At 37.8% G+C, this 20,827-nt stretch overlaps 3 protein-coding genes and 1 long non-coding RNA gene across 5 annotated transcripts in view; 2 read left to right on the top strand and 2 right to left on the bottom strand.

Annotated features, from left to right (window-relative positions):
* LOC112155972 overlaps positions 1–2,302 on the bottom strand; it is an 8,075-nt gene extending 5,773 nt beyond the window's left edge. The window contains exons 1-5 of one of the 2 annotated variants that reach the window (XM_024288067.1): positions 2,142–2,302; positions 1,881–1,991; positions 373–418; positions 225–300; positions 11–109 (exon numbers count right to left, since the gene is read on the bottom strand). In XM_024288067.1, the coding sequence (XP_024143835.1) occupies positions 11–109; positions 225–300; positions 373–418; positions 1,881–1,984 (325 nt within the window). In that variant the 5' untranslated portion in view covers positions 1,985–1,991; positions 2,142–2,302. Of the gene's footprint in view, positions 1–10; positions 110–224; positions 301–372; positions 419–1,880; positions 1,992–2,081 lie in introns of both variants that reach the window. The other variant, XM_024288068.1, reaches the window with a different exon arrangement.
* Positions 2,303–2,312: 10 nt separating this feature from the next.
* Positions 2,313–5,664, top strand: zgc:101765 (uncharacterized protein LOC450036 homolog). Its single transcript, XM_024288066.2, has 6 exons — positions 2,313–2,419; positions 2,718–2,999; positions 3,076–3,221; positions 3,295–3,434; positions 3,601–3,759; positions 4,809–5,664. Exons 2-6 carry the CDS (start codon positions 2,761–2,763, stop codon positions 4,986–4,988), a joined length of 864 nt encoding a protein of 287 aa, XP_024143834.1. The 5' UTR covers positions 2,313–2,419; positions 2,718–2,760; the 3' UTR covers positions 4,989–5,664.
* On the bottom strand, positions 5,097–10,835 carry badb (BCL2 associated agonist of cell death b). Its single transcript, XM_024288069.2, has 4 exons — positions 10,681–10,835; positions 9,987–10,157; positions 6,843–7,057; positions 5,097–6,762 (listed from the first exon to the last, which is right to left on the bottom strand). Exons 2-4 carry the CDS (start codon positions 10,147–10,149, stop codon positions 6,631–6,633), a joined length of 510 nt encoding a protein of 169 aa, XP_024143837.1. The 5' UTR covers positions 10,150–10,157; positions 10,681–10,835; the 3' UTR covers positions 5,097–6,630.
* Positions 10,836–10,924: 89 nt separating this feature from the next.
* On the top strand, positions 10,925–14,118 carry LOC112155930. The gene is made up of 3 exons (XR_002920883.2): positions 10,925–11,057; positions 12,620–12,713; positions 13,852–14,118. It is a non-coding gene; the product is annotated as an uncharacterized LOC112155930 (long non-coding RNA).
* Positions 14,119–20,827: the final 6,709 nt, after the last annotated feature.

The following is a 20,827-nucleotide window of genomic DNA, read 5'->3' as shown; positions in this document are numbered from 1 at the left end:
CTATCCTCACCGCAGTTCAGGTTTTTCTCCAGGTACAGGAGGACGGTAAATGGGTAGAATTTCAACTTTTTCCCTGCACGTTTGCACTTTCTCACCCGCCGCTTCCTGTCTGCCGCTCACAGTTAACAGAACGTACTTCCTCGCATGAATCCAGCATGTTTAAAGCATGCTGTAAACATTCAACGATATGTATATGTGCTGATTGGAGAAGAATTTGAGGATACAGGGAAAGGCCGTGTAGTGGGCAGAGGAGAAGGGCTGGAGATGCTCCAGGTTTCCAAGAACAGTCCTGATCATTTCCTAAAAGAAGAAATTAAACCAGACTAAATACACTAATCTAAATAAAGATGCAGAAAAAACATCAAAAATTACCTCCAATTCCTGATTATTGGAATCTACTCCAGTTATTTCCTCATCTCTGTGGGAATAAAAATCATTAGATGTGTTAGAAATGGTATTTATGTCATTGTTTTTATCGAAATTCAAATATATATTTTGATATTTTCTGTAATATATTGGTAAATTATACTCTGACAACATCACTAAGGGAATTTTAAGTCCTTTCAACTCATCATGGTTAGTAAAATTTATTTTTTTTTGTTTTATTTGACGACTTTTTTAGTTTACCATCTTTAAAAAACAAGATGTGACATCATAATTTAAAAAATAAATAAAATTAATTCAACATTTTGACATATTTATTATAAACAAAGCAACTCCAAAACAGAAGAAAAAAAAATTATGTGACTTCTCCCACAATTCCCCACACCTGTGCACGTGATCTTTCCTAAAAATAGATTTAACATCATTTTATATTAGACTGACTATGTTTAACATCACAACCTGCACCACCTAGTGTTCAGATGAGATAACTGCAAGCAAAACACCAGAAACAAGTTAACTGTTTTCTTATTTGAAAGCTTTGTTAAACTTATAGAAATAATTTCAGATGTTCCTAGGCTCGAAATCTTGTCTCTTATGTCTGAGTATATTTTGCAGATCCTGTGTGATTGTAAATAAAATGTCTTCTTATGCTCGGTGAAGTACATACATATCAGGATTTTTACAGTAAACAATAAATAAAAGATTTCAAGGCATCAAAAACTAGCTTTCCAGAATTCACTCACGATTTAACTTTATATTCAATCCTCAATTGAGAATTCAATATGAGAAATAAAAAGTACAGCTTATTAGTTTAAAAATAAAAGTTCAATCAATGGCATTTGAAATTGTCATGGATTTTTAGTACCCAAATTCCAATGAAAATATATTTTAAAATTAACAATTTAATATTCAAAAATGACATTTCAATTTATTTGTTTTAAATTCATTTTAAAGTAACTTAAAATCATGCATTTTATTTATTTTTTGGCAACTAAGGGTTTTTCTAGCCACGCCCACATTCCTTATATATTCCTATTGTATGTAATGTGTTTTCGTTCAGCTTGAGCGAACGATTCATGTAATAAATGTTCACAATATTCTGGTAAAAAGAGTACAAGCAATAGATGAACGCCACTTTTGTGAGCTTGCCACACTGGTGGGTGATTTTATTTTAAGAACATTCAGACCTTTTACTGAGGTCAGCAAATCCTCGGTTGTGGTTATAGACTTAAGGAGTTTGTGTGTAATATCGTAAAAATATAGACAAATTTCCCACTTTGTCATAAAATAGCTTCCAAGCCATTCATTCCATTCATTTTTTAATTGTTTCAGTCATTGTAATAACAGTCATTTTTGTTTTATTGCTATTAATGCATTTTTTTTAATATTGTGGCCATAAAATCCACCATAATTGACTATTTTAAATTGATTGGCACAACCTATGGATATACAGTGGATAAAGTTAGAATAGAATGTTCCAGAAAGTTGTATCTTGCCTGAAGCTGCTGCCTCCTCTGATCTTGAACTTGTAGATCAAACCACCACCAGCCCTAAAGTAACGAGTTTCTGGCAAAGGGAAGCTGAAAGGCCGCAGTGACATGGCTGACCTGTAGAGGGGCGACCATCCAGCCCAAAATTAATTCAGACATAAAAAAGTCAACTAAAAACGCGTCAAAAAATAATACGAAATCACATACTTGTGGTAATTAACGGATTTACGCACATATGAACAATTTTTTACTCTGTTTTTAATTTACCGTAATGTCCGAAGAACGACGCGACCACTTGGAGAGGGTCCGTCAATAGTTAAACGTTTGGCTGTCAATCAAACTCTTTACAGCTTGTGATTCGTTGGACCTGTCTTAGTCCCGCCCAATGACCCGTAGAGTTGTTTTCATTGGTTGAATCGTCTTCCAATCAGCGGCATCGGAGCAAGTATCGCTATGGTGACGGGGAAAAAAGCCGCCCAAGAACCGAGTCACGTGACCACCAGCTGATATACATTCAAACAAGCTAGCACATGGCTAACGTGGAGGTAGAGTTTCTTTTTAAATGTTTTTCTGTTTCTGTTGTCTCCTTATATTTGCTCACTTTTAACTCACACGATTCTTCCTTATTTATATATGTTCACATAAAGCTGAAGGTTGGGTGAGAATATTTATTAAATGAAGGTTTATTTACTTATTTTTGTTTAATGTTGTTCATTTCGGCATTTTTTAATGTGATTCTGTGATCATCCGGTGTTTCATTAATCTTTGATTTGCTTTATCTCATTAAGTTTTATTAAAAATGTTAAAGTTACAATGTATTTGATGTTCTTACTTTTTTGCCAGATATCTGTAGACTGGACATTTCCATTGAAGAGAATCTCCTCAGATGTCTGCCCCTCCATCTGTTGCCCTCAACAGCGGGCTTCAGATGCCCCTCCTGGGGTTGGGGACCTACAAGCTTCGTGGTCCTGAGGAAGTGCATGCTGCTGTGGATGCCGCTCTGGCTGCAGGATATCGAGCTTTTGACAGTGCCGCTGTTTATCGCAATGAAGCCGATTTAGGCAGCGCTCTAAAGCATTTACTGCCCAAATATGACCTAACCAGGAAGGATGTTTTTATAACTAGGTTAGTGGTACACTTAGTGGCTTGTAGATCATTTGCTGTGCCTTATTTTTGACTTTTTCTCTGCATCTCAACACAGTAAGTTGGGCCCTAAGGATCAGGGTGAGAAAGCCAAGGAGGCGGCCCTCCACAGTCTATCTCAGCTGGATTTAGATTACATTGACTTATACTTGATTCACTGGCCTGGGACACAGGGTCTCCCTGTGGCGGATCATCGGAATCCAGGTTTCAGTTCTTCTCCTTAAAGAATCAACAGATCTTTTACGATATTAAAATTAAAACGTGTGTTTGATCGTAGGCAACCGAGCTCAGAGTTGGGCCGCTCTGGAGGAGCTGCACGGCCAAGGGAAGCTGAAGGCCATAGGAGTGTCTAACTACACACCAGCGCACATGAGGGAACTGATGAGCAGCTGCAGGGTCCCACCTGCAGTTCTTCAGGTGCACAGCAGATAATAAAACCCTAATAATACTAAGCAAAAACAATAAATCCAAACCTAAATAAATCCTTATTCTAAAAGTTACTGTATAGGAACCCGTGTGATACTTGAGCACCTTTGTTGGTCTTTATATATTTAAAAAAAATGTCACTATTTCTTCCTTCCAGGTGGAGTTTCACCCGCGGTTGTGCCAGGCCGAGCTAAGGAGTGTGTGTGACGAGTCCAGAGTGTGTTTCCAGGCATACTCCTCCCTGGGAAAAGGAGAGCTGCTGTCCGACCCGCTGATCCTGGAGGTGGCAGAGCGCTACAAGCGTACAGCGGCTCAGGTAGGTCCATTTCTACTAGGGGTGTGTATAGACAAGAGTCTGGTGATACGATACGTATCACAATATGACAGTACAAGAGAGAAGATTTTCCTTTTTTTTTTTTTTTAAGTAGCTTTAAAATGGTTAAGGTACCTGAACATATTTCATTGTGATGAAGCAGTGTGTCAGGGTGAGGGAGTGTTTGAATGTGGCTAAGATGCATTTTTTGCTAGTTTCTAGCAGTCTGTACCGCAACCCTGATTTCACCTCTCATTGGAACAGCATCAGTTTTTTTTTGGGACACATCCCGAGTTAAAACTGACTAGTTCATTCCTCATTCTGCTATTTAATAACAATCGTGAGGCTCAGAGTTCACTTTGGATTCACATCTATCACAAGATGGTTCTCATGAGATCTTATTGTTTTGGTGCGGTGTAGAGCAAGATGTTGAAACTACATGTTTGCCTATAATTTATTAAATATCACCTTGAAATTCTTTTAAATTGTTACGAGTATCACCAAGTAAAACCAAATAACCAAATAATAACCAAATAAAACAAATGAAAAAAAAATGTTGGTGTTTGGCCCAAAAAAAATTGAAATGTCAGAAACTTTTTGCTATTCTAAAATAAACGTAATTATTTTTAGCTTCAAATGTTCCAATTTTTTTGGTTTCAAAACTCGAAATGTCAATTTCCAAACTTTTTTTCAGCTTCAAATCTTTTTTCCACTTTTAACTCTTTTTTTAATTTCATTTTCAATTTTGAAATTTTCAGATTGAAAAAACGAAGAAAGAGTTGAAAGTGAAAAAAAGGTTTAAAACTGAAAAAGTTTTGAAATTGAAAGTTTGAGTTTTGAAACCTAAAAAAGCTGAAAATAATTGTTTATTTTAGAATAACAAAAAGTTAACACAAAAAGCTAACATCATTTTTTTCAATTTGTTTTTTTTGGGGGGGATTTCAAATAATATTTTCCTTAATTTAGCTCCATACAAGTTTCTTACACCCCTAGTTTCTACCAATCGTTGCACATTCATTCTGGTACAATAAAGTTTTTTCGTTCTCTTGCAGGTTCTGTTACGCTGGGCTGTGCAGCAGGGAATTCCGGTGCTCCCCAAATCCTCAAATCCTGAACGAATCGAAGAGAATTCCAGGATTTTTGACTTTGAGTTGAGTAGCACAGACATGGAGAGGTTGTCGTCTTTGGACTGTGGACACAAATACTGCTGGGATCCTTCACAGGTGGCCTGAAACGCCTTGTTTTAACCTCAAACTTTAAAAGACATAGTGCTTTGCATCACTATTTGCAGCTCTATTTCAACATTTTTTAATAAAGTTTTTTAAAAAACAAAAAAAAAACACTCTTAGAATCATTTATTAAAGACAGCATATAGCAGAGGCTTGACAGCTGTAGAGAAAATACATTAAAAAAACAAAAATTATTTAAAAAAAAAATCCACTTAATGTATTAAAATTGCATTTCTTCCCCTCCCAGACACACTCAAAGATTCAAGTAATACTAAGGATGGTTTCGGAAAACTCCAGGCGCCCGCGCAGGTTCGTGCTTCACTGCCCGCTAAAGAGCCGATCAAAAGTGTTTCCCTTGCCGTTGTGGCAGTGAACGCACCTCCGAGAGTTTGTGCTTTCCCCCTTCAGCGTCCTAATAAAGATTTAAGGCTGTGAAGTTCAAAAAAGGCGCTTCATCTAACGCGACAATTCATCTCCCGAGAAGAAAAGGTTCACCCGAGAGCCAAAAACAGTGCGAGTAATCTCTACCAGCTCATGAGTACAAATATTGTCCTTTAAGAAGTGATTAGATAGATCAGAGTAGTGGCATGAAACACATCAATCACGACAGCTGAGAACGTTTTTAGAAAAATGCAGCACCGTTCAGATTGTCTGGAGTTCCAGAGTTTAGGGAAAAAAAAGCTATAAAAAGAGCGTTAGTAAAGATAACGCGATGCTGCGATTTGGTCTGCGAACTTCCCCACTCGAGGAAGACGGCGAGCAGAACGAACGAGGAACCGTTTTCAAAGGTTTACAGATCCCCGCTTCCTCAGCAGAACACAACACACAAACATCAAATCCAGCTGTAGCGATCCGACAAACTAGCCTTTTTCTTTTTCGTTTGTTTACACTAAAAGAAAATATTCACATCCTGAATTCAGCATCGAAACCCCGATCTTTTTAAGTAGTTTTTCTTATAAATGCGACTCTCAAAGCCCTTCCTTTGGACTGCAGAGTCAACAGCAGTTTAATCGTCCTTCGTAACATTTATCACAACAGCCATGGATTGTACACAGCCTATTGCAAGGATTAGCCACGCCCACCGGACCGCCCGCTAACCTCTTTGATAAAACCTCTATTTAAAGCCCCTCCCTTGTCGTTTCATAAAAATATTCACAAGGTATTTACACTGAATGATCTCGGATTTGTGCTTTTTGAACGCAGGTTTGTAACCCCTGAAGATTTACTCAGAAAGCACTTGTGCATCGCCGAAGATTGTCCCGCCGCGCGATTGTTCGGACGAGCTCACGATGCAAAATCGAGCACTTGTCTGTGCCAGACGGAGATAAAAGACGTTAGGAGGAGGAGTTTTGACTTCCTCTGACGGCGTGGCGGGCGTCTCCTCCAATCGCTTCTATGTGATGGTCATTTTTATATGCTGATTGTGTCAAAGATCTAAACTTTCAGTCATGTGGGCGTTTTTTTTTTACATCACAGTCAAAGCAAATACAAAGAAGGACAAACATGTTCTAAAAGAAATGAGTTTAAAGGTGGACAGCCCAGTCTTAGTGTTCGGATTCCTCTCGTTTTCGATCGGGACGATCTCCCCTTTCATCGATGCCCCTGTGGTGTCCGTCAGAGTCCTTCATCACAACAGAGTCCTCCTCTACTCGGTGCGGTGGCTTTCGTGGTGGCTGTACTCTCCTTCGGCCTCCGGGTGGCTGAAGAGGTAGTTCCACCAGCTCGTGGAGTGGTGCATCTGTTTGGTCGCCCCCGCGCTCCTCACCTTCCTCATCTCCTGCGCGATGCAGACGATAACGTTCAAATTCAGGAAACCACCTCCGTCTGCTGCCCCGCCCCCTTGCGATCCACTCTTACCCCTTTATCCAGCAGGCTGTCGAACTCGTCGCTCATCCTCCGAAGCTGCTGGCCGTACTTCTTGGCGGCCCACAAGGCCGGAGGGGCTGACTTGGATCGGCCCCTGAAGGCCAACCCGTCGGTGGGGGTTCCAGCCTCGTCTTCCCGCGGGAGGTCTTCATCTCTGGAGTACGTCGAAACGGTGGACTCTGAATTCAGCCTGGTACGCCCGTTACCTTTATGACAAATAAGGAAGAAATATGAACTACCTGGAGGAAGAGGTAGTCATGGAAACACACCTTCAAGCTTTTTGATACATTTGTCTAAGATTGAAACTGGACCAATGAAGAGGAACCACAATTCAGGACTCAACCCTTTAACCACAGAGCTTTATCTCCATTCTTTTGACTAACTCTTCAACCGTTTTACGCAATTCATGTAATTCCAGCAGATTCTGAAGCAGAGAAAAGAACAGATATACAACACTACAGTAGTGAAGTAGTTATGCAATCAGCGTAAATCAGAGGATTCTTTCATGGAGAAAAGTAGCTTTGCACGGTTAATGCAAATCTCTGTCTGTGAGCAGTTTATAAATAAAGTTTTAGGTTAAACATAATGATGTGGCGCAATGAAAACCACTAGCTAAAGACAAAAGAAAAATAACAACCAAACAAAAAGTATCTGATGATTTGTGAACATGAAGACAGCTAGCAAAAACCCAGTTCTGTTACACTGATTTATTTAAAATGCTGAAGGAATTTTAATGAGAAAAAGCATCAGATCTTGGGATTTTTTCTGATGTTAATCAACAAGGTTGATGAAATCGATTAATCGATCTGTTCTAAGCTTAACTCATCAGTAATCTATCCACAAAAGTAGAGATCGATCTAACGTATAAAGCTAAAGTATGCTACCTTGATGCTAACATACAATGGGATTTCCCATAGGACGGCTAATGCTAACGCTTGGTTGACGTAAACATACATTGCTGATTAAATGAAAATCTTTATATACTCAGATATAGTATAAATATTTTTAGAGAAGCCATCCATCCATCCATCTTCTTGACCGCTATGTCCCTTTCGGGGTCGCGGGGGTGCCGGAGCCTATCCCGGCTACTGAAGGGCGAAGGCGGGGTACACCCTGGACAGGTCGCCAGTCTGTCGCAGGGCTTTTAGAGAAGCCATTTGGGATTTTTTTTTTGCTCATACTTTCTTCTTCTGGAATAAAATATAATGCTATAGTGTGATTGCCACCTAGTGGCCAAACTGAAATACCCTCCAGGAGAAGCAGAACAATTGTAGGGGCTTCTCCGTTTGAGAAACCACATCACACTGTATGCTATAAAACAATCTCATTATTATTTCACTAATACATTTTACAGTATGTGAACTTTATCAGATTAATATGAATATATTCAAAACACACATATACATATATATACATATATATATATATATATATATATACAGTATGTGTGTGTGTGTATTTCTAAACAAAAGTGTCTAAATGTGTAAACTGAAGCTGTTGTTCTGTCTTTTTAAGGTGCTGACATGCTGCCCTCAAACATCTTTAGCAAATTCAAACCAGATTGCATTTAAGCCTTTAACACGGGAGCTTTAGCTCCAGTTTTGACATTGTTTTGAATATCGTAACTCTTCAAACATTTATGGAATTAACGCAACTCTAGTGGCTTCTGTTGCAGATAAAAATAGCTGATGTGCAATAGTTAGCTGATTCACGTTGTGTGGAGAGTCGAAGAGTTTTAGAAAGTCAAAGAGCGCTGGCGATATCTCTGGTGTTTAAGACACTTAAAGACAGAATCCATGCAGCAGTAGCTCCCAAAACATAAACAGTTGAGCTCTTTCGCCTTTATGTGACATTTAAGGTTGTTGGGGTAAGAATACCCACTCTATAATGCAGTTCATCTATCACAGTCTCACTATTTTGTGGATTTTTTAGAGGAATTTTCACGTGTTTTGTTTTTACAGCGCACTGTGTTCTGCGCCCTGATTGGCTGTGGACTTTATCAATCAATCTCATCCATCCATCAAAATCTGAACACATTTTTAACCACAATCTGATCTTTGTTTTCAATCAGTATTCACTGGACTAATTTACAACAAAGGTTTGACCTTTAAGAGAAAAAGGTGTTAAAATGAATAAAACTTTATTGATCCAAAAAAAGGCAAATTACTTCATGTTAGTGTTTGTCTGAAAAAAAAACATGTATAATGATTTTTTTAACTACTTTAAAACATTAATATCAATTGTAAAAACATAGCTGACTACTATGCAGATTCCACCTATGGCAGGTTATTTTTAGAATTAGTTAGATGTATTAGATAAAAGGAAAGCAGGTATAACTGAAACATTAATGTAAAAACAACAGTTTTTAAGTTTTTTTCTTTTTTACCCTTTTTGTTCTTCAAACATAAGTTTCTCTTTGTATTACATTTTATTGTGAGTCATTTAAGGGTGAGAAGAAGCCTCTGACACTTAAACTACATATATATATAATTTATAAAGACAAAAAAATCTGTATTAAGTAAAAGGTTTATTTGCACTAAAAAAATAGTACTAGCAGATAAACTATTCTGAAAAAAACAGAGATGAGCTGTAGCTGCTTTTTTTTCTATGGGGGTCATAGGGGTTGCTGGAGCCTATCCCTACTAACAAAAGGTGAAGCTGACAAACAATTGACTATATAAGAGAACTGGACTGAGCAAGTGTGCCATCACACAGAAAATAGTTTACCAATGGCTCCAATGAAATGAAGTTAATTAAGTTGCCATCTTTTTTGCAATGTAGACGCCGCCATGTTGGAACCAAAAATCGTTGTTAGGCAGCAATTGGTCCAAATTGGTTTGTGTTCTCATTTCTATGGCAACCAATCTAGCTAATTCGTAGTGAGTAGGATCAAATATTTTGATTGACAGATCCTACTTTTTTTGAGGCATCTGATCTCTTTGAACCAGTGAGTACTTCCTGTTTGGAACACCAGGTGGGAGGAGTCACTTGGTCCAGTTCTCATATACAGTCAATAGGTACTTCCTAAAACAGGTCACCAGTGCCAGGGCCCAAGATAATCCAAATTCTGCTTTGTAAATCCAAATGTTTTCAAAAAGTACTCTTAATTTCCCATGATTCCTTTGGTCTACCTACTTGTAAGTCGAAGCTCTGGCAGGGTGAGGGCATGTCGATCATGAAGGTGCCCCCCTCCTCCTCCTCCTCCTTCTCCTCCTGATGCTGCCAGGTCAAGTCTTCCTCCCTCTACCTCCTCGGATGACTCCGAATCGTTGTCTGAGATGGAGAACTTTGCTGCCATCGTGACATCTGGAGGGAAAATATATATGTATAAATTTAAAGTACATGATGTACCCATTCCAAAAATTCACAACCATGGAAGCTTGATGCTCATTTTAAATCAAGACCATCACAGAATAAATTCTATTTTCGTTCACATTTGGAGCTGAAGTTAAATATAAATTAACCTAGGCCCAACTTTCAACTCCTAGGGTCATTAAACGTCTAAAAAATTAATTGAATGAATTCCGTGTCTACCTGAGTATCACACCCAGCTGCATATCTATGGTTCAGTCCAAAGGTATTAAAAACAACAACTCCACACGAGATAAGAGCACAACTTTGTCAGCACGCGCTTACTTAAGGCGTTATAACATACTTTGTTTTTCGTAGTTTAACCAGCTCGCGGGCTGTGCTCTTCGTCGACACACTGCCTCGTTTGTTTTGTTGTTGTTGACCGAAGAGGACAAAAGAAACTTCGTACAGGGCGGAAGCGGATCCCCTCCGCCTTCCGCGCGGCTAAAAAGAACCCTCTAGAAGTAGTTTTTCTCACCCGAAATCTCTGCGGCGTCCGCCCCGGAGGTGGGAAAGAGTCTCTGAAGTTAGCTTCGAGCGGCAGAAACTGCTTGTTGTTAATGTTTTGGTGTTGTCTGCCCGCGGCACCATACACCCCTGCTCCCCTTTCGCCCAATCGCCGCGCGCCGCTGCACTTTCGCAGCGCGCTGACGTCACTGTTGCGAGCTAGGACTTGTTTGTCTGGTCTGCCTACCGTAATGTCCAGAAAAGACGCGCACATGGTTTTTCTTGAACCAAAAGCCTTTTTTTTTCTTTCTTTTCTTTTTTCACCCACTTTTTTAAAGTTAAATCTTTTAATATTCGTCCGTTTAGACCAGGGGTGTCAACTGTTACTCCCAAAGAGGGCCAGATTTGGTGAGGAGAATATTTGTGAGAGCCAACCTTTATTCTTTGAACCCTATATTACCATTAAAATGCAAATTAATTTTTTTAATGAAATTGTTATTACTTACTTTGAAATACTTATTTTTCTTCCATAAAATAGAAAAACAGCTAAATACATTTTACCAAAATGTTAATAGTCAATTTTACACTTAAAGACCATGGACTATTTAGTTAGTTAGCTTAACATAATTAGCATTTCTTATAAAGTGCTTACTAATGAGCATGTCTTGAAAACGGACAGTCTCTTGACATATTAGGCAAACAAATTATTATTATTTTTTTTTTTTTTGGTTGGCATTTTAGTATTAAGCTAGATCATGTCACAAAAATGGTCACACAGAAGTGTTGCCGCAGGTTTTAAATGGTTTATAATCAAGATATTGTACAACACAAATATTTTAGAAAGTGCTGGAAGACGCATATAATTGATTTTATGACAGGAGTCTTCTGGCCCGTGGAAATTTTAACAAAGGCCATATTTGACCCACTGGCCAGACTTTGGACGTGCTTAGCCGCTTTAGCAAAAACTAAAAAAGTAATAGTATGTTATTTTATTGTTGAGGATATCATAACACACTGTAGCATACAATCTCTCACAGAGGATAATATCCTCGTTAGGGCTGTACAAAATACACAATACAAAGTCATTTACTGATGGTAACCAAAAAGACAGAATATTTTGAAGCAAAAATTAAGTAACTTAAAATGTGTATAAAAAGGTTGAAAACAGATCTGAAAAATCAAGAGTCTCAAGAAATAGCAAACATTTGTGCTGCACATGAAGTCAAGAAGATCTCTAAAGACTGAGGCAAAAGAACCAGTTTTTTCCATGATTAAATTCCTGAAGTAATTGTAAACATGTCAGACTTGTTTCTTTTTCCATGATGAGATGAAAATAAGTATTGTGCAGTTCAACATACCAAGCACCTGAATGAGACTACGTACATGGCCATGCAGAACAAAGAGGTGTAAAACTGAATGATGAAAAAATGTAAATGAAGATGGACAACTCTCAGAAGAATATTCTCAAAAATGAAATGAGTAGTATGTAAAGCCTGATGCATAGTATTTAATGCAATAGAAACTTTGATTTAGACAAACTTGGACTCCCTGCTCACTAAACTCGTCTATCTCCTTCACAATCAGAAAAATTCCTCAAGAACATGTTAAAAACACCTAAGAACACAATTTTCATAGTAGTGGTTATTTACATTTCAACCAGAAGCAAATGTATCACAACTTTAGCATTAAAGTTTGTGCAGAAATGTCACATAAGGTCATATGTTCATTACATTGAACTTTGATGTTTCTCTTTAAAATATTTTCAGAATCAGAAAATGCTACTTGAAGCAAAAACAAAAAATAAACAAGCAAATAAGCATAAAATCTAATTGTGACCTTTGGGCATTTATGAAAAGTTCCCAATTTATGATTTTTTTTTCTTCCCATGAATCATTGGAGAAGTAGTCAATTTTGGATGAAAATAGTGTATTTTAATGTTATTTAAATACATTGTGTTCTTTAATCGACAGGACCTGTTCAAGGTGTACTGGGTCGACTCCGATAGCCTTGTGACCCCAAAAGAAATTCAACGAGTTCTAAAGATGGATGGATGGACGCTTGACAGTAAGTTCACATTAATTGGGTTTTCTGTTATATTTCAATTATTTCAGTTTTTTGTTTAAATGCAAATTTCTTTGTAACTGCCAAAGCTTTGTATTGACATGAATTTCCACAACAACTAAAATTATTTTTTTACTGGGTGATTGCCAAGGACCCTAGGGGTGTGTATTGGCAAGAGTTTGGTGATACGATGCATATCCCGATATGTATCTGTCATATACATTTCAAGACCGTACCAGAACAATTAACATTTTTTTAAAGAGTAGACTCCTTGCATGACCCGCTTTTCAACTGCACTTGTTCTTATCTGAGCTGCTACGAAGCACCATAATCCACATTTTTAAATGATACTGTCAGCAACATGGGACAGAGCTGAAGTTCAGTAGCCATTCCAAGTAAAAACGAAGTAGTACAAAGCAGTACTTGTAAGTTAAGGGTGAATTCCCATTAGTTATCACACATCCTCCAGATGTGTGATAACCCGGAGGAGCAGTGAGATAATAGCCACAAGTATAACCTCCAAATCCAACCCCTTAATGCTGAGGGTCAAGCATTGACTGTATAAGAGAACCGGACTGAGTGAGTCCTCCCCCTCTCACAGTCCAAACAGGAAGTAACCGCTGTACCAACAACCCAAAATCTCATAGAGTTCTATTGATAAATAAACAGCTATTACTTAATGTGTCAGAATAATTTTTATTGCCGTACTACACATATGTCAAAGTCAAGGTTTTATATATATTCTGCACATTGTGTTTAAATAAACCAGCAACTGGATCATTTTCAGTAAAATCTCTCCAGCTTGAGAAGGTTTATATGGAGAGAACATAGTATCATCCAGTTTGTGCATGCATAATTCTTGATTTGTAACTTTTGTCAGCATGTTTGTGTAACTTTGGATTTGTGTGTGCACAATTCTTAATTTGTTACTTGTGTCTGCATGTTAAAGTTACAAATCAAGAATTACGAACAATCCAAAGTTACACACAAAAGTGAAGACAAATGTTACAAATCAGGAATTACACACACACAAATGGGATGACACTATATTCTCTCCATAGTTTTGCTTTTGTTTGAGACTGCTTTTGCCTCTTTAACTGTACTTTTTTAAAATTCTGTGGGTCATTTTGATTTGTTGTAGATTTCCATCTTTGTTCCTGCTTCCTAAAGCACAAACCTGCTATACTTTCTGTGGCCAGCAGATGGAGAAGTTGGACCACAAACTGAGCTGTTCTGTAACAGCTTGACTTCCTCCAATGGGAAGTACTATGTTGATCTAAGAAACAGGAGAGTTCAGAGTTTATTTAGCAGAGAGAGGGGAAAAAAGCCAACATCTCATAGAATTACATGGTTTTGCTTTGTTTTTTCAGCTGAAGGAAAATCCTTGCAATAAATAGTTTTGTCTGTTTCCTCTGTCCTGTTTTATCCTCACACTGTGGCTGCAAATTCAACCCTATAATTATGAAACATTCAGATTTAGAGCTACTTTTATTCTTCCTCTTGTGTTTTGGAAGGTCAGAATCAAAGTTAGGGGGTATCTCTGTGGCGGGACTCAGCGTGATGGGATGCAGCTTCCCCTGATTCAGTGCATCCGAGTGGAACTGATGGGAGTTTTTAAGCTCAGACAGCCAAAGTCTGCACAGTCAGCGGTTGAGACATGAGTCTGTGCAGCTTTAGAAAGCAGCAGCACTCTGTTCTTGGAAAGGATGAGATTATGGAAGAAGCACATTAGAGTTTTTTGGTTGGATTTGGATGGCGTCTGAAAGCCATGGAATTATTATCCATTTTAATCTGGTGCGTGTGCATGGCTCCAAACCTCCATGGGAGGTTTAATGAGAACTTACTTGTGCGAGAGGGATCTTTTTCACACCACTGTGTGTGTGTTTGTGTACACATCTGCCGGATTTGAGTGCAATCTAAGGGAGCCGTACAATTAGCATCCATTTATATCTCCCCTGTACCAACCTCGCCCTGCCTCCCTGCCTCGCTGCCCCTCATCTGTTGGTTATTTTGGGAAACGGAGGCGTATGCACTCCCACGCCGTCTCCAAACCACCACTCAGTGTGTGTCAGAGTGCCTGTGCAAGCGCGCGGCGGTTTGAGAGCAAATGCAGCAGCGTTTCTCAGATTCCCCCCCGAAATGTTCCTTTCAATTTAATGCCGGGACACTGACTGCCTGACGCCGCCTCAGCCACAGTCGCTGTGCTTTCAAGTAGAACATTTTTTTCTCTGCAGACTCCGTTTGGGAGCTGAGGGAGATTAAGTATAAGATTTGGTTTTCTTGGAGTGGAAGGCAAAATTATAGAAAGGGATTAGCAGGACTGACCAATTCGGGAAAAGATACTAAAAAAAAGTGTTCTCTAGATATGAAAGACAAAAAATGAGGAAAGGATCAAAAGGAATGTTAGGCTAAAGGATTTAAAAAGTGTTTAAAGGAAATGAAAGTCTGAACCATGGGGATGAATGTGATGAGTCAACAAAAGTACGAGAGGGCGGGACCTAAATGCGGCCCTGTGGGTCCCTCACCTCCTGCCCTTTCATCACAGCACCCTGAAAACGCTCATTATACATGAACCACTCCCTCGTAGTGGAACATAGTCATTCTTTGATCATAAGGCTGCTTTATAATTTATTTCACCCCACCCGTGTTCATTTATAGCTGCCCTATAATTCCTCTAAAAATGTGGCTGACCTTTTTTTTTTTTTTTTAACTTAAAGTAATCAGTCAGCCTGCATGAAAAGTGAAGGATCATTGGTTAGTTTCAGCTCACACCATTCATCACTGTGAAAGTCAGTTAGTTCAAATTTACGATTGATTCTAAAGGCTGTCATTCCATAAAACTGAAGTTTGGCGTTTAGAACTTAACTTTAGTCGCTGTTTAGATGAAAAGCAAATGTTTTTAAAAACAAAGTATGTATCAATTTTAAATTATGTTTCACTCACTAACTTTAAATTTTTACTAAATAAAAAATGCTTATTTTTACGTCTCAATGACTACGAAAAAAAAGTAGAAATTGTCCATTTTGGATGGAAAAAAACACAATTTAATGTGAAAAAATTAAATAAATATATTGTTTTCACATTAATTTGGGTTTCTGTCATTAAAATCAGCCTATCAGTTTATTTTAAAAAAAGGTTTTGTGATTAACTTGTTTTCTAAAGTAATAATTTTTTCTTATGGAGTTCCACATGGCTCATGTTTAGGCCCCCACTTAACTTTATTTACTGTATAGATCCTGTCTCTTTGAAAATAAGCCTTTTTTAAAGTAAAGTAAGCATCAGATATACATGATGTTTCGCACACTATTTTTTTCACTAAATAAAAAAATACTCTCCTAACATCTATTACTAATTTAAAAAAAGCAGAAATCACCCCTTTTGGATGGAAATGAACACTTTTAATTAATTAAGTTAAATAAATGTGTGTTCACATCACTTGGGTTTTCCATCATTGAAATGAACCCTATTTGGTTTCTGTAATTGAAATAAGCCTTTTAAAACTTTTTGCATTGTTTTGACAGTAAATGTGCAAAGCGTTCAGTGTCTTGCCCAACGACACTTTGACACACTGGCGGACAAGGCTGGAATCTAACCTGCAATCTTCCAATCAGAGGTCGCGCATGTTAAATCTATGCATTATGTTGACATTAATTTGGTTTACTGTCATTGAAATTAACCTTTTACCTCTTTTTTTGTTAGTTTTTTCCAACTTCTTTTTCCAATTTATCATGGAGTTCCACATGGTTCACGTTTAGGCCCCCACTTCCTCTGTAATTGCTACTGCTTAATATTGGCATGAATTTCCAATTTTCTGTGTATTTGTCAATGAGACAATAATTAGTTTTTTTTTTTTTTGATACATTGTTATTTATTATTGAAGAATAACAAACAGAAACTCCCTGGTGTTTTGTTTTGATGTAAACACGGGATTTAAAGAAACAAACTTTGACTTTTGACATTAAATTGCTTAGTGCAAATGTCCTTTTTTGTTTATCATTTCCATCCCAAGATTATCAGTCTTTTTTAGGCTGATCTTTCTCATATCTTGAAGTCAGAGTTCTTCACAACTTGGTTGCAAAATTACCACCAAACCGTAAAAAAAGAGCAGATAACCCACAAAGTAAAAGCCTCTTCAGTGATTAGTAGTCTGTAAACATATAAGCTGAGTGGTTGAATGTCCACCCTGAGATTGTGGGTTCAAATCCTCACTCATTTAATGCCAAAAACTGTAAAACTAGAATCCAATGCCTCCCTACTTGACACTTAGAATTAAGAGTTGGATTTGCTCAAATGTTCTCTGAGCAGCTGTGGTTGCTACTTTACTATTTTAGCGTTTAAGATATACAGATTTTTCACAACAAAGCTTTAACTTTAAAAATGTCCATTGTCTTTGTTTTGCCTGTTTGTCACATTTTCTTTGTTTCTTTTTTTTTACACAGCATGCCTGTTAATTCCTTCCAAATAAAGTTTACTACAGAAATTGGCTAAAATGTTTTTTCTAATGAACATTTGTTGACTTCAGTTTAAATTTAATTTGTTTTTCTTTTATCATTATAACTTAAAACCTTTGTACAACTATTTCTAATGAAATTAAATGAAAGTTTGATTTATTTAATCATTTATAATGATAAAAATGTTCATGATAATGAATTATTATCTGAGAAAAGAAGACCAATAATTGCAAAAACATCTATCATACAATCCGAAAAGCCATTTCTTCTAGGAAATTAGAGCAAAAAGAAGGGATAAAATGGAAATAAAGCATCTGTTATCTCAAGCTGCACATTAGCTCTCCACCAATGAGGTTTATTGATCAAACTCTCACCAAAGAAATAGGCAAATAAGCCACAATCTAAATCTGCTGTTTTTCTGCAGGCAGGCTGAGTTTTTTTCCTTCATGTTTGGGTTTCACGGTGAGCTGGAGGTCAACAAAACAGGTTAAATACTGTAATTAACCTCTGCCTGGACTTTATTGAACATAAAGACACTCTCAGCCTAATCCACCCACTCCTGCTCTCCATCTTGTCACAGTAAAAGCCACCAAAACACTTGTGGGCAGCCTTTCTTTAAGGTTTTCATAAGCAGTTGTGGTGCTGTTGTTATTCTACTGATAAGATTACCTACTTCTGAAATGCTGAAATTTACAGTTTTTTTTACATTTATCTTAGGCTTTGTCTTTATGAATGAAGGGCCATTTTTTTCTTATGATGTCTGAATTCCTGCCTTTTGGGAATAAAAGGTTAGACAGATGTCGGAATGCAAGAAGGAAACATTTCACTTCTTGTTTGAGTGAGATTAAAACATAAAAACTAACTGCTGTATATAATAATTTTACATATTCATATTTTCTGCTCTATCAAATGGTCTTTTGAGGGAATTTGATTTACATTTAATCTTCAAAAGCTGTTTGTAATAAAAAAAAACAGAAAAATAGGCGGATTATGTCAATATTTCACTAATACATCTATGCTAACTTAGAAGCAAAGACAACAATTTGAATACTTTTCTGTTATGTAAGCGCAACATAATTAATGTGAATTGTTGGCCATGTAGCATTTAGCTGCGATTGACTTTTTTAAAAATTCCCGTAAGAATAGCTTTTGCGTTTTGCTAATCTTTCTTTCTGTTGCCACATTGCTATGTACGATAGCATTCATTTTTGTTCGTTCAAAACTTGGCTGGATAGCTCCAGCGTTGATCACCATTTTTAAGCTACTGCTTAGGTAAGCTAGTAGGAGAGAGTGTAAAAAGAGATATCAGGAACAGGGAGGGAAAAGGGGGCGGTGTTGCTTCACTCTAATGGTCCCGCCCACATCTCGGAGGTGAATTTCTGCATAAACTAAGGTACCTAAATCATACTTACTTCATTCATGATGCTGTTTTTTTATGAAATAACTTAATAATGAGATACTTGAATTTAAGGTGGAAGATTGTATTTTAACGTTTTGGGTTCAAAATTTTGAACCCATTTTACCTAACTTTGTGCATTAAGAGATGTGAAATAAAGAGGTCGGTGTATGTTCCACACTGTAGACCACTCTTCTTTCCTTATTTCAGTTTCCTTTTTGTTGCTGACATTTGAAGAAGAAAAAGCGTCCCTCTGTGCTTTTATTCTTTTTGTTTTGACAGTGATGAGATGCAGGAAAGTGGACGGAGAGGTGCAACATTGTAGGAACGAGCTGCATGTTCAGCACAAATACAAGGCATTTGCATTAGTGGATTCATCTTCATCATTACCCAACCCTGCTCGCTGTCACGTCACCCACTCACAAGCTCAACATCCACCTCCCCCCTTTATCCCCTTCATCCCTTCTTTTCACATCCATCATGTCTTGCCCATCTGCGTCTATCCCTCCTTCCCCTCTCCTGCATCACATATGTCACTCATTTTCTTCTTTCTCCCCTTCTCTTCCTCTTTTCCCGTCATGCTTTCACGCTCTCTCTTCGGCATGTGCAGTTTCATTTCTGCTTGAAATCTCCCCCTGCCTCTCAAACCTTCCCCCTTTGCTCTTGTATCTGGGTTGCCGATTGAACTAGTTTATCAAAAGCGTGCTGGCTGATGGCATCATTACTCCTGTTTAATTGATGCCGTGTTACAGAGACAAGCTGCTTCTTCAATTCAGTGGAACAGCTGAAAAAATATAAAATAAAAAAATCTCTGAAAGAAGAATGAGAGTTGAGAGGTAAGGCGGACTCTTTTGAGTTTGGAGAAACTTTCATTGTCTATCAATGCAAATGTGCCAGAACTTTTCTCTTTCGCTGATTGAAAGTTAAACAAGTGAAACAAGTGCTGTAAAATGCTGCAGGGAGAACAATTACATTACCAGGCTCCTGAGAGCAAATGGGAACTTAAGGCGGACTTATTGGCTCCAGCAAGCCCTTGTCAGCAGAACAGAAATGGGAACTTTTACACAATAAAAGTCTGCATCAAATAATAAAAACAACTGATGTGATAGGAGGAGCTCATTTGCTGAAAATTGTTTATTTGAGCTTTTTTTTAACCTCACAATTTTTTTTTATCGATATCTTTAAAAACCCACTCAGATGAAAATGGTCTTTTAACATGTTCTTGTGACTTTTTTTTTGCTTAAAATTGGATTTGTAATCATTTTATTCAAATAGTTGTGAATCAGGAGGAGGTGAAAAAAATGCTGTTTGAAAAAGAGTGTAATTGTGATGTAGAAAATACGATGGGCAGTGCCACAAACTCCTTCTGGTTCAGAACCATACGGTTGGGTCTCTCCGATATTGCCTACCATTTTTGGTGCACTGCTAATCTTAGTTTGGGGTTTTGAGGGGCTGTAAGCTAGAGGGTAGCGTTCGTTAACAGATGGATAATGGGAAGGGGTGGGTTTTCTCCATGGTAACAGTCCCGCCCACAACTCAGAGTCAAATTTCTAACGAACTCCTGCTGCTCTGCAGAAACTATGTCCAAGAAAACTACACAATTTTTTTGATTTTGCCTAAAAACTGCTTAATTGGAATGCTTTTAACATAATTCAATAGATGATCAGAGGGGCTGTTCTGATAAAAAATATGAACAAAAAGCAGTTTTGTCTTAATACATTTTCAAAAAGCAGTGTCACAGCAACGTATGACCTGTGCGCCTCTCTTACGTGCCCTACATGTGTTTGCACGCTTTTGCAAAGCAGTATGACTGATGGCAAAAGGTCAGTGTGGCTGGAGGGGGTGGAGAGGCAGAAAGATAAATTGCACTTTGGGATTATTATTCTTGCAACACTCTAGGTCACGTGTGAATCCGTTGGTGAATCGTGCAGAGGAGCACCTATTTTTTTTTGTAACTGAACAGAAAAAGGTGAAAGTGTGTATATTGGTGATTGGAATTAAATGTGATGTTCAGTATTGTTTCTTTTTAACTGTATTTGGAGTTAGGAACTGCTTGCCTACATAGGAGTTTTTTTTTTCTTGATGCAAGATTTACACTGGGGATATGGCAGTTATCATGCAATGTTGACACTGAGCTTTAACTACCCGATACTAGTGCATGTCCACCACCTACAGTTGAACGAGTATTGGTACAAAAGGTTGAAGAGGTGCAAATATGCATATCTCGATCCAGGAGTTTTCTATTACATTGATTTTACTATACATGTGTC

The sequence above is a fragment of the Oryzias melastigma genome, linkage group LG18 (genome assembly GCF_002922805.2).
Source record: "Oryzias melastigma strain HK-1 linkage group LG18, ASM292280v2, whole genome shotgun sequence".
Lineage (NCBI taxonomy): Eukaryota > Metazoa > Chordata > Actinopteri > Beloniformes > Adrianichthyidae > Oryzias > Oryzias melastigma.
The sequence above is the reverse complement of the archived record's forward strand: the minus strand, read 5'-3'. Positions and strand labels throughout refer to the sequence as shown.

Coding starts and splice junctions, on each gene's coding strand:
- badb (XM_024288069.2), bottom strand. CDS start 10,149: ATGGCAGCAAAGTTCTCCATCTCAGACAACGATTCGGAGTCATCCGAG. Junction 7,058..9,986: donor GCCAGAGCTTCGACTTACAA/GTAGGTAGACCA, acceptor TTTGTCATAAAG/GTAACGGGCGTACCAGGCTG. Junction 6,763..6,842: donor ACAGCCTGCTGGATAAAGGG/GTAAGAGTGGAT, acceptor TGCATCGCGCAG/GAGATGAGGAAGGTGAGGAG.
- zgc:101765 (XM_024288066.2), top strand. CDS start 2,761: ATGTCTGCCCCTCCATCTGTTGCCCTCAACAGCGGGCTTCAGATGCCC. Junction 3,435..3,600: donor TCCCACCTGCAGTTCTTCAG/GTGCACAGCAGA, acceptor TCTTCCTTCCAG/GTGGAGTTTCACCCGCGGTT. Junction 3,760..4,808: donor ACAAGCGTACAGCGGCTCAG/GTAGGTCCATTT, acceptor GTTCTCTTGCAG/GTTCTGTTACGCTGGGCTGT.